Source organism: Taudactylus pleione, unplaced genomic scaffold (assembly GCF_031769625.1).
Source record: "Taudactylus pleione unplaced genomic scaffold, aTauple2 ptg001956l, whole genome shotgun sequence".
Taxonomy (NCBI): Eukaryota; Metazoa; Chordata; class Amphibia; order Anura; family Myobatrachidae; genus Taudactylus; species Taudactylus pleione.
Window position 1 is genome coordinate 5,430,273 of NW_028286352.1, and position 18,635 is coordinate 5,448,907.

Sequence of the window (18,635 nt, forward strand, 5' to 3'; positions counted from 1 at the left end):
AGACAAAAAGACGAACATAAACATATAACATATAATATAATAGATCCTGCCTGAAGTATCCAATCAATATTCTTATCGCAGGGGAAAAAAGTTAGGGCGAAAATTTAGCCTATCTCTTTGAAGAGATGGTGAAGGCTATATTTTCACCCTAACTTTTTTCCCCTGCGATAAGAATATTGATTGGATACTTCAGGCAGGATCTATTATATTATATGTTATATGCTTATGTTCGTCTTTTTGTCTTGTCTTGATATTCTGTGTTTTCAGTGCTGTTAGCACCAGTATTTTAACGAGTGAATTAAAATTGTTATTTTATCAATTATTCATCATATCATTTCAAACTACTATTTAAGAGTGCCCCAGTAAAAGAGTCCACTTAACCTGCCTGTGTAGGGACATTTTTTCTGTTTATAATAATTGACTTTTGGAAGCACCACCAACAATCTCAATTCAACAGGAGGTTCTTCTCCAGTAATTTGTATCTATAGTTGGTTATTTATATTTCTATCCTACTTTTTCTCTTGTGCAGAATCCTTTTTCCAAAATTTCCCCTTCCCCCCATTTCATTAAAATTTTGAGGTATTACTGAAAACTTGGGCCAATAAGAGTACAAGAACTAACATCCAAATTTAGTATTATACTCTGATGTCCATTAACAGACAAATCAGGAATGTTTAAGAGAATATTATTTTTCTTATGTGTAAGAAAATCATCTGCTCTTTTGAGGCTAAAAGCTAGAGGACAAGAAGGCCATATCATATAATTTACGGTACTTTTAAAAAATTGTATTATACAAAATATCTTACACTAAACTGATATATAAATGATAGGATCACAACATCAAGTTCTAATGGGAAATCATCCTACTGTATTCTTATAAAGGCTTTTCATGCTATTTTATATTATTACTTGTTAAAGAAAAAGTGGAAAAACTGTGAAACTGATCCTGTAAATGATCTACCTCACAGGTTCTCAAACTTGGTCCTCAGGATGCCAAACAGTGCATGTTTTCCAGGTGTCCTCACAGAATCACAAGTGACATAATTAGCTCCACCTATGGTTCTTGTAAAATGTGCCAGTGAGTAATGACTACACCGGTGCACCTGCTGGGTGACTTGCAAAGCGTGACTTGTGTGGTGTCCTGAGGACCGAGTTTGAGAACCACTGATCTACCAGAAGAGGTTAAGAGTAGGGGTGTGCACCGGCCACTTTTCGTGTTTTGGTTTTTGATCTGGATCTTTCTTCGTGTTTTGGATCTGGATTGGTTTTGCCAAAACCACCCTTCCGTGTTTTGGGTTCTGGGTTTTGTGTTTTGGATCTGTATTTTTTTGAAAAAAAGTATAAAAACAGCTAAAATCACAGAATTTGTAGGTTTTTCTGCTCCTATGCTATTATTAACCTCAATAACCTTAATTTCCACTCATTTCCAGTCTATTCTGAACACCACACACCTCACAATAGTGTTTTTATGTCCAAAAGGTTGCACCGAGGTAGCTGGATGACTATGCTAAGCGACACGAGTGGACGGCACAAACACGTGACCCATCTAGGCGTAATACTGCAGTGGCAGACAGGATGGCAGTTTGAAAAACTAGGCCCCAAACTGTACATAATGCAAAGAAAAAAAAGAGGTGCAAGATGGAATTGTCCTTGGGCCCTCCCACCCACCCTTATGTTGTATAAACAGGACATGCACACTTTAACAAACCAATCATTTCAGCGCCAGGGTCTGCCACACAACTGTGGCTGAAATGATTGGTTCGTTTGGGCCCCCACAAAACAAGCTGGCAATGAATCTGTCCCTGCACAAACTGGCTCTATGGAGGCAAGATGTCATCCTCATCCTCCTCATCCACCGATTCCTCACCCTCTTCAGTGTGTACATCCTCATCCTCACAAAGTATTAACTCGTCCCCACTTGAATCCACCACCACAGGTCCCTCTGTATGTTCTGGAGGCTGGTCTCCCTGGAAGAGCTGATAATTCATTTTGATGAACATCATCTTCTCCACATTCTGTGGAAGCAACCTCCTACGCCTTTCGCTGACAAGGTTCCCGGCTGCACTAAACACTCTTTCGGAGTACACACTGGAGAGGGGGCAACTCAGGTAAAATAGATCCAGTTTGTACAGGGGCCTCCAAATTGCCTCTTTTTCCTGCCAGTACAGGTATGGACTGTCTGACATGCCTACTTGGATGCTGTCACCGATGTAATCCTCTACCATTCTGTCAATGGTGACAGTATCATATGCAGTGACAGTAGACATGTCAGAAATTGTTGCCAGGTCCTTCAGTCTGGACCAGATGTCCAAACTTGGTCCTGCCTGCCCTGCATCACCGCCAGCGGGTTGCTTAGGATACCTAAGTTTTTTCCTGGCAGCCCCAGTTGTGGGAGAAAATGAAGAAGGAGCTGTTGATGTGTCACGTTCCGCTTCAGCTGACAGTGTGTTCACCAGCAGGTCTTTGCACCTCTGCAGGCTTGTGTCGGCCGGAAAGAGAGACACCACATAGGCTTTAAACCTAGGATGGAGCACGGTGGCCAAAATGTAGTGGTCTGATTTCAACAGATTGACCACCCTGGAATCCTGGCAAAGCGAATGAAGGGCTTCATCCACAAGTCCCACATGCCGAGCGGAATCGCTCTGTCTTAGCTCCTCCTTCAGTTTCTCCAGCTGCTTCTGCAAAAGCCTGATGAGGGGAATGACCTGACTCAAGCTGGCAGTGTCTGAACTGACTTCACGTGTGGCAAGTTCGAAGGGCTGGAGAACCTTGCACAACACGGAAATCATTCTCCACTGCGATTGAGTCAGGTGCATACCCCCTCCTTTGCCTATGTCATAGGTGGATGTATAGGCTTGAATGGCCTTTTGCTGCTCCTCCATCCTCTGAAGCATATAGAGGGTTGAGTTCAACCGCGTCACAACCTCTTGCTTCAGGTGATGGCGGGGCAGGTTCAAGAGTGTTTGCTGGCGCTCCAGTCTTCGGCACGCAGTCGCTGAATGGCGAAAGTGGCCAAACATTTTTCAGGCCACCCAAAGCGTCTCCTGCACGCCCCTGTCGCTTTTCAGAAATTTCTGCACCACCAAGTTTATTGTGTGAGCAAAACATGGGACGTGCTGGAATTTGCCCAGATGTAATGCCCGCACAATATTGGTGGCATTGTCAGATATCACAAATCCTCAGGAGAGTCTAAGTGGGGTAAGCCACTGTGCGATGATTTCCCTCAGTTTCTCTAAGAGGTTGTCGGCAGTGTGCCTCTTACTGAAACCGGTGATACACAGTGTAGCCTGCCTTGGAACGAGCTGGCGTTTCTGAGATGCTGCGACTGGTGACGCTGCTGCTGTTGCTGCGTAAGGTGATACATCTACCCAGTGGGCTGTCACAGTCATATAGTCCTTAGTCTGCCCTGTTCCACTTGTCCACATGTCCATGGTTAAGTGGACATTGGGTACAACGGCATTTTTCAGGACACCGAGGACACATTTTCTGACGTTTCTGTACAGTCTCGGTATTGCCTGCCTAGTGAAGTGGAATCTAGACGGGATTTGGAACCGGGGACACACTACCTCCATCAATTGTCTAAATCCCACTGCACTAATGGCGGATACCGGACGCATGTCTAACACCAACATAGCAGTCAAGGCCTCAGTTATACGTTTTGCTTCAGGATGACTGCTGTTGTACTTCATCCTCCTCGCTAAGGACTGTTGGAGGGTCAATTGTTTAGTAAAAGTAGTGGTGTTCCTATTTCCTCTCGGGGATGATGAACGACTCCCAGCAGCAGCAACAGCAGCAGCGGCAGCAGGAGGCGTAGCAATGCAGGATCCTCCGGAGGAATCCCGGATAGGAGAGTCAGTCATGCCAGTGACATGGCCTGCAGGACTACTTCCGATCCTGACTAAGGAGGAAATTGACGAGGAGGGAGTTGACGGTGTGGTTTGCAGACGCTTGGATACAACAGGACAACGGGATTTAGGTGTCCCTGGACTGCTTACGGTCTTAGCCAAAGTTTCTGAACTTGACAGTAACTTATTATGAACGCGCTGCAGGTGCCGTATAAGGGAGGATGTTCCTAGGTGGTTAACATCCCTACCCCTACTTATTCCACCTTTACATAAGGTACATATGGCAAGACAGTTGTTGTCCGGATTTGGATAGAAATATTGCCAGACCAAAGAGGTGGAATGTTTGGTCTTCTGCCCAGGCATGACCGTGATGGGCTTTTTCATCCCACAGACAACAACTGTCTCCCCCGGAGCCTGATTTAAACAAACCACATCACCATCAGAATCCTCCTCGCCAACTTCCTCCTCAGCGCCAGCTACACCAGTATCCTCATCCTGTTGTACTTCAACAGTGACATCTTCAATTTGCATATCAGCAAGTGGACTGTGGGTGCTCCTTTCAGCACTTGCAGGGGGTGTGCAAATGGTGGAAAGAGCCACCTCTTCCCGTCCAGTGCTGGGAAGGTCTGGCATCGCAACCGCCACCACACTTGGACTCTCCTTGGGGATTTGTGATATCTTCTTAGAACGCACAGTTCTTCGCTGTGCTTTTGCCAGCTTAACTCATTTGATTTTTTTAGTGGGAGGAGGGCTTCCATCGTCATGTGAAGCTGAACCACTAGTCATGAACATAGGGAAAGACCTTAGCCGTTCCTTGCCACTCCGTGTCATAAATGGCATATTGGCAAGTTTATGTTTCTCTTCAGATGATTTAAATGTTTTTTTTAAGGTCATTTTCCTGAACTTTGTCATTTGGGATTGTATGTGGCTTCTACTATGACATTGGGCATCGGCCTTGGCAGATGACGTTGATGGCATGTTATCGTCTATGTCATGACTAGTGGCAGCAGCTTCAGCACTAAGAGGAAGTGGTTCTTGATCTTTCTCTATTTTATTTTTATCGGAGAAAGTTTGGTCCTCCATTTATGTTTTATCGATTTGATATATACGTGCGGCTAAGGCGCACACAAACACAGAAAATATATTTTTATTTTTGCTGGAGAGTAGTGCACTTTGTGGGTTACACCACCCTTTAAGAAATGAGCCAACCGGCTCTTTACTTATGGGACACAGGCGCACGCTTGGCGCTGCTCCTTTGTTGATGCACGTGCGGCTGCTGCGCACACAATTCACAAACACAGAAAATATTTTTTTATTTGGTTTGGAGTGTACTTTGGGGGATACAGCACCCTTTAATTGTCAAGCCAGCCGGCCCTTTACTTATGACACAGGCGCACGCTTGGCACTACTTTGTTGATGCACGTGCGGCTACTGCGCACACAATTCACAAACACAGAAAATATATTTTTTTTTGGTTTGGAGTGTACTTTGGAGGTTACAGCACCCTTTAACGGTCAAGCCAGCCGGCCCTTTACTTATGACACAGGCGCACGCTTGGCACTACTTTGTTGATGCACGTGCGGCTACTGCGCACACAATTCACAAACACAGAAAAAATATTTTGTTATTTGGTTTGGAGTGTACTTTGGGGTTTACAGCACCCTTTAACGGTCAAGCCAGCCGGCCCTTTACTTATGACACAGGCGCACGCTTTGCACTACTTTGTTGATGCATGTGCGGCTACTGCGCACACAATTCACAAACACAGAAAATATATTTTTTTGGGTTTGGACTGGAGTGTACTTTGGGGGTTACAGCACCCTTTAACGGTCAAGCCAGCCGGCCCTTTACTTATGACACAGGCGCACGCTTGGCACTACTTTGTTGATGCACGTGCGGCTACTGCGCACACAATTCACAAACACAGAAAAAATATTTTGTTATTTGGTTTGGAGTGTACTTTGAGGGTTACAGCATCCTTTAACGGTCAAGCCAGCCGGCCCTTTACTTATGACAGGTGCACGCTTGGCAATACTTTGTTGATGCACATGCGCCTACTGCGCACACAATTCACAAACACAGAAAAAATATTTTTTTATTAGGTTTGGAGTGTAGTTTGGGGGTTACAGCACCCTTTAATGGTCAAGCCAGCCGGCCCTTTACTTATGACACAGGCGCACGCTTGGCACTACTTTGTTGATGCACGTGCAGCTACTGCGCACACAATTCACAAACACAGAAAATATTTTTTTTTTTGGTTTGGACTGGAGTGTACTTTGGGGGTTACAGCACCCTTTAACGGTCAAGCCAGCCGGCCCTTTACTTATGACACAGGCGCACGCTTGGCACTACTTTGTTGATGCATGTGCGGCTACTGCGCACACAATTCACAAACACAGAAAAAATATTTTGTTATTTGGTTTGGAGTGTACTTTGGGGGTTACAGCACCCTTTAACGGTCAAGTGAGCCGGCCCTTTACTTATGACACAGGCGCACGCTTGGCACTACTTTGTTGATGCACATGCGGCTACTGCGCACACAATTCACAAACACAGAAAATATTTATTTTTTTTGTTTGGACTGGAGTGTACTTTGGGGGTTACAGCACCCTTTACCGGTCAAGCCAGCCGGCCCTTTACTTATGACACAGGCGCACACTTGGCACTACTTTGTTGATGCACGTGCTGCTACTGCGCACACAATTCACAAACACAGAAAAATATTATTTTTTTAGCACTTGGGGGGAGCACCCCTGATGGACAGAGCACCCCCTGGACAACACTACAGCACTCCTTTAGGACTGGGACACTGCACAGGACTTTGGAGTGGACACAGCCCCTATGGAGAACTGACTGCACAACACAGTCCAGCCAGCCCCTATGGACTTTGAAGTAGTGGACACAGCCCCTATTAACAACAGCAGCACAGCACAACACAGCCAGCCCCTATGGACTTTGAAGTAGTGGACACAGCCCCTATGGACAACAGCAGCACAGCGCAGCACAGCACAGCACAACACTACTCTGCACTACACTACACTACACTACACAGCCCAGCCAGCCCTATCTCCCACCCTCCCTCTTCACTGTCCACAGCCAAGTGAGAAAATGGCGCCGACGCGGGTACCTTATATCGGATCCAAAACCCGCGAGACCCGGAAGGCGGGATGATGACGTTTTGCCTCGATTTCAGATCCGAGTCAGGCGGGAAAAGTCGAGCCTGACTCGGATCTGCCTCAGATCGGGGGGGCTCGGGGGGTTCGGATTTCAGAAATCCGAACCCGCTCACCCCTAGTTAAGAGTATTTATTATTTTATTTGCAAACATAAGATGTATACAGTATATATATTTCAAAGCTGCCTTGTATGTGACCAGTATATTCCCTCTTCCTCCTGCCACACACAGCTATACAGCAGCTGCCATCCTCACCAGCTACAAGAGGAAGTACAGCGTCATTAGTCTGTGTGATCAGCATGCTGGCCCTTATTCACCCAGAGAGATGATAAGAGTTGGTGCATACCTCCCACATGATCCATTCCAGGAGGGACAAAATGCTCTGTTCCTGGACTTCCCTCTTAATATATGATTGCCGTCACCTGTACTTCAGCACCTCTCTTATCAATTAACTAGTTCAACACAGGAGATAGCAATCATAAATTAAGAGGGAGGCCCAGGAACAGAGTTTTTTTGTCACTTATGGAATGGGTCATGTTGAGAGGTAAGTTTGGTGTCATCTACAGTCTGGTTCAGGCACACTGCCAGATTACCAACAGGGCCCCCACACATAGCTACATCACTTGAGTGGGGAGTTCTGTGGCATAATGGGAACTGGGGGCACTATAGTGTGTTTAACGCATTTGTGGTGCTGGGCATATTTACACATTATTCTTTTTAATAACATCACCACTATATCATTTAGAAAATAAACTTGGTAGTCACCACTACAAAGCTTAACCAAGCCCTGCTTAGGCGACATCTGGGTTCAGACTACCTGAGGTTACAACAAAGCTATATGATGTGTGTAAAGGAAAGTGATGTCATAAATCAGTATCAGTGAGAAGCAATACACCTAATTATAGCAAATAAATGAAATCATAAAAGTTATATAATGTCCTATAAAATTGCTCTGTAGTGAATAGATGGGATTGTATTACTCACTGAAGGTGTAGTAAGCCTGGAAACCTTTTAGCTGAGTTTTGATATCACTGTGGAATATCACCACCATGGTATTCCCAGTGGAGGTTATGGGATTAAATCCGCCGTCTTCACCACAGAATGGACCGTACACATGAGAATCAAAATGGACCTCCACATAGTCTTGGATGCAGTAAGAGGCGTCCTCTAGGTGAAAATCAGTTGCAGTCAGTAATATCTGTAATACACAGAAATATTAATTATTATTAATGAAAGAGACATACAGAAAGCAGATACGACAGAAATACCAAAGTCAGCTAGAATATTCCCCACAGGCATAATGTGTGAGCATATAAATCTGATAATAACATCATACATAGATATGTTTGTACATTTCATATCTATACTGATCATTCTTAAAGCAGAATATTTTTATTAACCAATCATACAATTTGTGTTTTAGAGCCTATGAAACTCCTTCAAATAAATCTATCTCCACAGCCATTATAGTCAGCAAACTACATCATACAAATGGGACTAATATATTCTAAGATAAGGAGGTGAGTTGGCCACTTACCTCATATCACAGCCCACGATGAACTCAATATTGGCCTGGTGACTACATTCACACATGAGACACTATCCCTTTCTCTCTATCTATCATCTCTCTATCTATCTATTATTTCTCTCTTTCTATGTATCTATACATAAAGCTTCCATAACATTACTGAATCCACTACACAAATTATCTTCAACTACAAATCTGTTCTTACCCGATATCCCTGAGGAGCTGTAATATTGAAGGTACAATCCATGTTTGGGCTGTATGCATTTGGGTATCCAGGAGATGTAAAGTTCTTCTCAAAGGCAAAGAAATTCCCTCCACATTGTACTTTAGGGAGATATGATATAAAGCAGAGAACAAACAGCATTTGTTATCCAAAATCCAGCAAAGGACCAGGCTATGTAATTCTCTAAGATATGATGAATACTTGACAAAGGTTCCATAAAACTTACTTAGTTCTATAAAAAATGTTTTTACTGTCTAGTTACTGATTAGAGACAGCAATTTATTAATAATTATGTTTGTAAGTGTATGTCTACTACTAAGTGCCTGTGGTTTTCTAATCATCATCATCAAAGTTTATTCATAAGGTTTCACAAATTCCACAGTGCTGAATAGGCAAAGAAACTAACAATCTAAAACAAAGATACATAAAGGATGATAGAAGTCACACTATGACTGAAGGAGTTTAAACCTTGAAGTTTATTATACTGGTGTGTCATGATTTGGCCTGAGCTATCACACATTGCATACTGTCCATTCAGCTTATAGCTGATATGTGCTTGTCTGAATTCCCATACCTTGGAGCATTTTTAAGCAGGTATAATCATGCTATCCACAGAAGTGTATATCATACAATGGTTTTACTGTTAGAGATAGCACAGGAGATGGACAATGTGTAAATGGATGGATGCCAAAGATAGATGTGAGACATAAGGTTGAGAGCTCCTTGCTCTAGATGTAGGCAGCAGAGGGAGGCAGAAGAAGTTGGTAGGACAGGGGCTAAAGGGATGAGTGGTAGGAGATGTTGCAGGTAGAGGGGATGAAAGCACTTGTGAAGAGATAGGTTTTGAGTTACCAATTGAAGTAGTTAAGGTTGAGAAAGAGTTGGTCAGGCGAGATAGGGATTCCCACAAATTTAAAGCACTGAAAGGAGGTCTGGTTACTAGGGACTGGAAAGGTATACAGTAGGTCTCTAGATATACTGAGGTGGCAAGAGGAGATATATATCAGGACAAGGTCAGATTTATATGTAAGGGGAGCTTTTGAGGTCAAGTGAGGGCTGATTTGATGTAGTTTCTATTCATACTAACACTGCCATATACAGTGGAAACAATATTTTATAATTAGTATATAGTAAATTAATCATGGTACAATATTACTGAAACATTAAAAACAATCAAATGTCAGTGGTTAATACATGTCAGTTCTTCCACTTTGAGATCCATTTTTTCAAAACTGACTCTCCTGGACTCGTTACCAATTATAGTTTAATGATAGTTTTCCTCCTGTTTCTACTCCTACTGTATAGGAAAAAGTTAATACATGAAGTACAATAGCAGCCTAAACGTTCTGATGCTGATGAGATCTTACAAAGACGATACAGTAACACATAGGTGTAGTAGTGTCTCTGCAGGACATGGTCACCATATGATTAAGTGGATGGTTCATGTTATCTTGGGAAATGTAGCTAATTAGTTTAGCTGTGAGCTACATTTTCTAGTTTATGGATACAATTATCCTAGCCATGACTGCCATTCAGTGCAAGGAACCTGACAACATCTGTAGTATATAAGTAGGATTAGACAGTGGAAAACTATAACATTAAACATTTCTTTAACTGAGTACAATACCTGAGCCATATGTAGCTTTAAAGCCAACCCCTGTAACGCTGCTGTCACTGGCAAACTCCACCAGCATCTGGTTAGTTGATGCAATGATTAGAGGGATCAGTCCAGTCCCACAAGTTTTGTCCAGCAACAGGGGAGATGTCTTACTGGGACCATCATATATCTTGATGTAGTCAGATGCACAATCAGGTGAGGACTGGACATCAAAGCCATTAAAATTCAGGGTAGCCTTAATGTAAGACATATCAGGGAGTCAGCAATAACTTTTTTATTTAGTCATTTAATTTTGAAAATAAGATCATATGTAGCTTAATGTACACACTTTATGTCAAACTGAAGGATGTGATCACCTTATTTAGGCTTAGTTACTTGAGTATTGTGAAATCTTAAATGGAGAATAACATCTTTGATTTGAGAAGAACAACCCATCATACTGTATGTCACCATTGTATATGATTTCCCCCCCCCCACACATCCTTCTCTTCTGTTGGAAATTATACAATTCTTAGGAGTATTTATTACTATAAAAAAACATAAGTATCAGAGAATGACCTCTGAAAACTTTGAAGCTGGTGTTAGTACAATAATCCCTAAATAAAATTACACACTAGTTATACAGCAAACCAGGATTAGACAGCTGCTTAACTGCCCAATCTATAAGGCACACATAGAAAAGGCTCCCAGTTGCGCCAACTGGTGTAATCAATTAGGTATGATAAATGGTGCCTCATTCTGATAACTGAATTAAGTGGGAAGTACATATATAGTACATATATATGTATATGCTCCTTCCATTCATTACTATACCTGTCCAGATGGTGTCCTGATCAACCAAACACATCTGGCATCATTGGGATAAGCTGAGGGATAATTGGCTGAGGTCAGAGTTCCATTTTTATTGTTAAGCAAATTTGCACAAACACCTAAGAGGTAGAAAGTGATATAAATTAATGACTATAGATGTGGTAAAGTATAGAGAGTTATTATATTACTAGGGTGAGCTACAGATGTGAAAGATACAGCCACTCAGTGTAATGGGCCTCACTTTGTGTAAAGAAACAATCCCACTAAAATGAGCAAGTTTACACCTAGATAAACCATGTTAGGACACAAGAGGCACAAATGCATAGCATACAAATAATGGCCAGGGTATATTTAGATTGGGTTTTAGAGTTGGGATTGGAAGCGTGAGACCCCACCACCAGCACCTGCAGTGCAACATGGCCTAGCTAAGGTGGACATTGCAAGTATTAGCTAAATTTACTCCTAACTATAAATGAGGCTATATGATATCTATACTTACTACACTGGTAGAGCCGGTTAATTTTAGAAACATCCAAGATACTCAATCCTTTTCTTTGACCGATGGTTATGGTAGGATCAGGCTTGGGTACAATGGAGGGTTGATTTGAAGTGTTAGAGAATGCATACCTGTCACACAGACAATAAACATGACAATATCATGTAGAAATCGGTACAGTCCAGAATTATAGAGACAGTTATAACATTAATGTGCACTAATTATATTCACGCACCATCATCTATCATGTAGTACCTCTGTGCATAGCAGCTTACCTGTCATAATGCATCACTGAGCTATAATCATACTCCAGACCCAGGTTATTAGTGTTTTTCTTTATAAAATTCACTGCATTACCTGTAACAAGAAATCTCCCATTACTACACATCACATGTGAATGGCAACAACACGAAACTGTGTGACAATCAGTATTTTTGTGCATTTTCCATGTGCGTAGTACCTGGTGAGATATACTGGTAATTGATGGTGACATAGTCATCGCGGTCACTCCTCATATGCTCATGGTAAAATCCAAGGACATGACTTAGTTCATGTTCTACAGCTCCTCTGGACATACAACCAGCAACATCTAGTCCAACCATCTGTCCTCCACCTTGTCGTCCGATAAATGACGTACAACTGGAAGCAGTGAGGAAGGTACAGTATGACAGTCTGTTTAATGGTTACAGTATACTTATATACACAGGGATAGAAATAGTCATCACTGGAAGGTAAATTCACACCCATTCCAGAAGAATTCTTATGGAGAATTAGCAGTAATCGTGAAGAGTAGAAAATTCTGCTTTGGTTACCAGAAGCCTCTCAGTTAGTGTTACTCTATAACTTAGACATAATGGAAGAACCTACCCATTTGATGAGACAATGTTGATATAATCCTTCTCTGCAGTCCGTAGTACAAACCTCACACACGTCAATGTCTCAAACTCCTGCATAGAAGTTTTGAACAACTTGACTTGATTGTCATCTGTCAAGAAAGGAAGTTGAGTATATATTATTATATTAGAACAATAGGAGATCATGGCTACTTTAGGATACCATCAGGAATAGATAACTCACTATAAACAGAGGCTAAGGTGTACGGAACATGGACAGTCCCATCTGCAGATTTAGGCCACAGGCAATTTGTACAGCTGATGGCGCTGCGTCCAGGTTTCATGAGCACATCTCCTTCATGCACATTTATGTTGTTATCTACATTAACCAGTTACATGGACAAGAAGCATTCATACATTAGTTTACTGTATGTAAGAGTCATGTAAGACTATTCAATCCTATGTTGTAATAATAACAGATATTATACCCATCTTTCTTTCCATTAAAGATGTGTTTCTTAGCTCATTAACACACCTACAGTGCCTCCTTACTTAAGGGTCTATTCACTAAGTTAATAATCGGGGTAAGGCTCGACCATGATAATTAACTTACTAATTTGCGGTGACCACTGGAGCAATTCATCATTACACTGGCATGGAGACAGCTCATCCAAAAATCATCTGTCTTCCAAAATGTTTTCACTGCTCCTTCTTGAGTAGTGAAACTTAGAACTGCCAAGTCTAACTAAAGTTCTTGCAGGTGCACAAAGACTGGGGCATCCGGTGGAAGGAGCCGGACAGGGGCAGAAGGATACTTACTGTCTAGTAGTGTAAAATAAATAATTTAATAAAAATAAAAACAAACTCTCTCCACCATTTTATAAAAGCTCAGCCTACTCACCCTTGGGACTGTCATCTAAGGGGCACCTAGTACAGTGAGTAAGGATTAATGTAATGCATCCTCGTTCACAATTACTTACTGCTAATAGTATGTACTACGGGACTAGTAGTTGGGTAACAACAAATGTTATTACTGGGCAGTTCATTGTCAGTTTTGGGGAAAAGGCAAAGAACAGAGTAACTCTGTAATTATCCCTGGTCTTAATGTTGTTTTCTATAATTAAGTTCCTTTGTGTTCAGCTGCATACTCATGTACCAACATAGACTTTAAGGAACCAACACAGTTCTAAACCTAACTAGTTTATATATATTTAGCATTAGTAGTATGTTGATACCTTTGTTGACTTCAATAATCTTGCTGAATGTCCCTTCCTGCACTCCGGCATCAGTGTCTACTGTAAATAGTAATGTACATACAATATAATAACTATAAATACTACATTTACCTAGAGAGTACATTGAGCATACAGTATGTTGCAGTTGTTGGAGAGCAATAAACAGCATCATACTAAATACATTCCTAACAGTTATCTTATCAATGATTTTTGAGATAAAACACATGTCCTTACTTATGACCAGATACTTATGTTCTATGAATAGGCTCTCATGGCACAGTTTCACCTGCTATAACCTACAATTGCATGTGGCTCAAAGTAATTGATAGGGATAAGTTACTAGAATTGCTTTATTTTGAAATTCAATACAGGTTGAGTCTCTCATATCCAAATATTCCGAAATACGGAATATTTTTAGCATGACTGAGATAGTGAAACCTTTGATTTTTGATGTTCAATGTACACAAACTTTGTTTAAGGCACAAAATTATTAAAAATAAAGTATAAAATGACCTATAGGCTGTTTGTATAAGGTGTATATGACATATAAATTAATTTCATGTATCTACACAAACTTTGTTTGAGCCACAAAATTATTGAAAATATTGTATAAAATTACCTGCAAGCTGTGTGTATAAGGTGTATATGAATCATAAATGCATTCTGTGTGTATATTGGGGTCCTATTCCTAAGACATTTCAATATGGTATGCAATTATTCCAAAATACGGAATATTCCGATATCCAAAATACCCCTGGTCCCAAGCATTTTGGATATGGGAGACTCAACCTGTAATAAGTGTTACGGCGAATTGATCAGACTACAGATAAAACAGCTTCACCTAAATTGCACTACAGCCAGATTCAGTTATAATTTTCAAAAAGTCTAAATTGTCTTTTGAAAATATTAGAAGTTTCACCTAAAATATTTTTACAATGTAATTAATGTCACACCCTTGTTACATATATCTTATTTACATTTATGTTCTAGCCAGTAGTATAAGATGTGTAACCAATAGTGACAGTCATTCTAGTAACCAAACGACAGAAGGTGCAGTCACCATGGCAGTGTCAGTGCAATCACACACGTGGTAATAACTGCACTATTTATTACACCTTTACATTATACTGAAGTACATTTCTAAATGGTACATGAAATATTATTGTAATCAGACAACTGTATATCCCAGTGATAGTGATTGTGATGGTGTAAATAAGCATTTCTCATTATTAAGGGAAACATATACATTTTGTTAGTATATAAGTAAACTAAGGTAATATGGATTGTACTTTATCTTATAATTCTTACCTGAATGGGAAGCTGCTGTCTCCTTCTCATTGTTCTGTGTCTCTGGGTCTAAGAGAGAGAGAGAGAGATGGAGAGAGAGAGAGAGATAAGAGAGAGAGAGATAAGAGAGAGAGAGATGGAGAGAGAGATTAGTACTTGTTGTACTGAAAGGTGTGAGAGCAGCTTTACCATACGTGACTTAGGGGTCTATGTACTAAGTGTTGGAGAGAGCGAAAACACCAACCAATCAGCTCCTGTCATTTTTCAAACACAGCATTTGAAGTGACAGTTAGGAGCTGATTGGTTGGTATTTTATCTTCATCCACTTAATCACTCTCCAAGACTTAGTATGTAGACCCCATAGTGACACACTGAGTAGATTTCACTCACAGTCACCAGGTTCAGGTGTCACTTTATATTATTGTGTCCCCTGATTTCTATAACAGTTCACTGATTTACTGCATCTAATATGTGGTGGTTTGCATCAATCCTTACTAATATCACCATTAGAGCTCTTTAGCCTGACTCCATTTATTGTATTTTAGCCCTTACTAGCATGTTGTTACCTTGTTGGCTTCATGAAGTCTGCTGAAGTTATGTTCCGCCTACACTAGCGATGGATTTTCTCGATCCTGCGATACAGAGATGCCGGGTTGGAGGACGGGTGAAATCTAACATGTTGAATTTCACTGATTTGCTGATCACGATTAAAATCTGATCGTTATTAGAATATTTTTGAAATTTAACATGTATAATTCCACTGATCTTCTGACGGATAGCGGAACATCGATGGCCGCCCATCGACATTTCAGATCTGACCGAAGGATCATGCAATCTGTGTATTTGGCCCTTTACCTTCCTGTACTCTGCACTCTGTATCTGCTATAAATACAAAGTGTATAGAATGTGGTAACCATGTCTACTACATTTATCTGACGACTGTCCTGAACATCATCATCTGACTTCACACTGCTGGGACATTTGATTAGTATGTGCCACATGGAGCATGTGCAGAAGAGGTTCTTGCTTTGCTCTTATGAATATATGAATGTAGAATGGGGGCCTCTGTGGGGGATAGCCAGAACTTCGAGACTACCCTCATTCCTGGACCTTGTAGCAAACTTTTGTAGTATCAGCACAGCTTCTGAGTTCAGTTATTGGAGAGTAATAAACAGCATCATACTAAAGGGATTCCTCCAAGGTACTTTCTTTGATCATCTTTTAGTTGCAGCATGTCCTTTCTTCACACCAGATAAATATGTGAAATGAATAAGCTCTTAGGACAATTTTTCCAGATAAAAAATATATATTTACATGTGGATCATAGTATATTTATAGTAATAGGTTACTATCACTGTTTCTATTTTGAAATCCAATATTAAGTATAATAGAGATGGGTCAGGCTACGGATAAGTCAACAATGTCTGCAACACACACATGGCTGACTTAGGGGGAGATGTAGCAAACCTTCTAAACAGAACAGGTGGAGAAATCATCAATATCAACCAAGCAGCTTCTAGTTATCATTATATAGAATGTACATGATACATTATAGGTAGAAGCTGATTTGAGGTTATGAGTAATTTCTACACTTGTCTTGATACATATTCCCTTTAGAATGTTAAAAATGACAACTTTTCTTTTGAAAATGTCAAAAAAATCTCCTAAAATATATTTGCAATGTAAGTGTGACCACCTTTATACTGTATATCTAACTATAGATTGCCCTGTTTATACATTATTTCAATTGCTTAGTTTGCTATTTAGTTATGTTTTTTCTGTCTTACTTGATTTTGGATGTACATACATTGTTTAATTATTAGGAAATCTACTCTGCTTGCTCTAGCAGATCTATATTGTTATATTTGTAAGATTTATTACACTGCTTATTGTGATTGTTTAGTTATCTTGTAACCTGAGATATTTACATTTGTACATGTTTTCCCTTGGGAATGCCCCCTACTGTAGAGTGGGTGTTATGGTCACAACTTGTTAATTAACTGTAGGTGGTCATGTCCTGTCATGGCATTTTTTGTTTGTGTCCTTGAAAAAACCTTATATGGCTGAAATGATGGATAAAACTGAATTGATTTCACCATATAGTATATTAAAACTATTGTGATATGGATTGTGCCCATTCATAGCATTCTTACCTTTATGGAGTGTTCCCATCTCCTTGATCATGGCCAATGTATTTGGATCTGTCAAAGACAAGAAAAAATATAGTGATGGTGTAAAAATTGGTTGAAAGACGAGGAAGGAATTTATTTAAAATAATGAAATGAGAGAAAAAAGTAGGTAATAAAAATAAAGGAGAAAGTGAGTAAAAGAGACAAATGAAGGATATTTAATGAGAATTTAAAATATGCAGCTTACCAAAACCATTCATTTCTTGCTGGGAAAGCTGAAAGATAAATCTGTTTTAGGTAATGCTCACACTATGATTTGTTTTACTCACTGGTCTCTCTTGAAGCCCTCACCCCAAGTATTATAATTCTTGAGAAAGAAGTGATGAAGTTCCCAGCTCATGGCCACTGGACTCTTTATCATCTGCTACCACTATGCAGTCAGTCACTGTGCTCCTCAACCAGTAGTTACAACAATAAAAGGATATTAAGACATGTCACTGTGAGCTTCCTCCTGCAGTCACTTGTTTATGATCATGGTGACTGACAGTAGGAAGGGAGAGAAACAAGAGAGGTAGGTTACTTGCCCACCATTCTCTCTCTCTTCTCTACTCCCACTGTCACTCAGCTCACTGCTTGCATAGTAAATAGAAGAAGGGAACAGTGATATATATATATACAGTATACTATAAATTATATTGCATTCACTGACTAAGGAACAGAGAGACTGTCTGTATTAATGTACTGGGGAGGGGGTGAGGGCAGAAAGCCTTACATTTATACAGTTACCACATACAGTACTGTATGCCCTATAAAAAAAACACAATTTTCAAAAACAAAAACTGAATATTAGAACCACACAGTTCCCTAAAACCCAGCATAAGGTACCATTAATTATCTCACCTGAAATGATGGGGCCAAAGGAAGACTTGTCACTGTGTTCATAACACAGAGCAGAAGAAACAAGGAGAACATTTTATCCATCTTGTTCATATTGTATAGAGAATCTCTCTAGCTGTATGGTAACCTCAGTCTCTGGAGCATCTTATATACTGGTCTAGGAGAAAATCTAACCAATCACAATAACGTATTTCAGGAATGACCAGAAGAGATGCCTGCAGTCAGTGCATGGCTGTTAGAGGTATGTCATTATCTTTATGTGTGACCACATGGGTATTATCATAAAGAGGTTCTGCAGATCATTTAGTGTCATAGACAAGTATATATTCTCTACAATGTTATTAAAAATAAGTGTTTTTTTAATGAAATGTTAAATGTCCCGTCAGCAGACTGCTCATCTGTGTAGGCCATAGAGTGTCTGTTTTCATCAGTTACTTCTAGATTTACTCCAGGACATTAAACCCTATACAATGAATGGGAGATAGACAATGGTAAGCAGGATATTTATAAAATATGTACTGACTGTAGGACATCATCGTCATCCAACTACTGTATGATGT

General features: G+C 40.4%; 1 protein-coding gene across 1 annotated transcript; it reads right to left on the minus strand.

The window, feature by feature from the left end:
• Nucleotides 1-7,995: 7,995 nt before the first annotated feature.
• LOC148436134 (embryonic protein UVS.2-like) lies at nucleotides 7,996-13,814 on the minus strand. The gene is made up of 10 exons (XM_088465299.1): nucleotides 13,763-13,814; nucleotides 12,772-12,906; nucleotides 12,562-12,679; nucleotides 12,155-12,333; nucleotides 11,970-12,051; nucleotides 11,698-11,825; nucleotides 11,202-11,317; nucleotides 10,398-10,623; nucleotides 8,753-8,871; nucleotides 7,996-8,217 (listed from the first exon to the last, which is right to left on the minus strand). The coding sequence occupies exons 2-10, from the start codon at nucleotides 12,869-12,871 to the stop codon at nucleotides 7,996-7,998; spliced, it is 1,290 nt and encodes a 429-aa protein (XP_088321425.1). The 5' UTR covers nucleotides 12,872-12,906; nucleotides 13,763-13,814.
• Nucleotides 13,815-18,635: the final 4,821 nt, after the last annotated feature.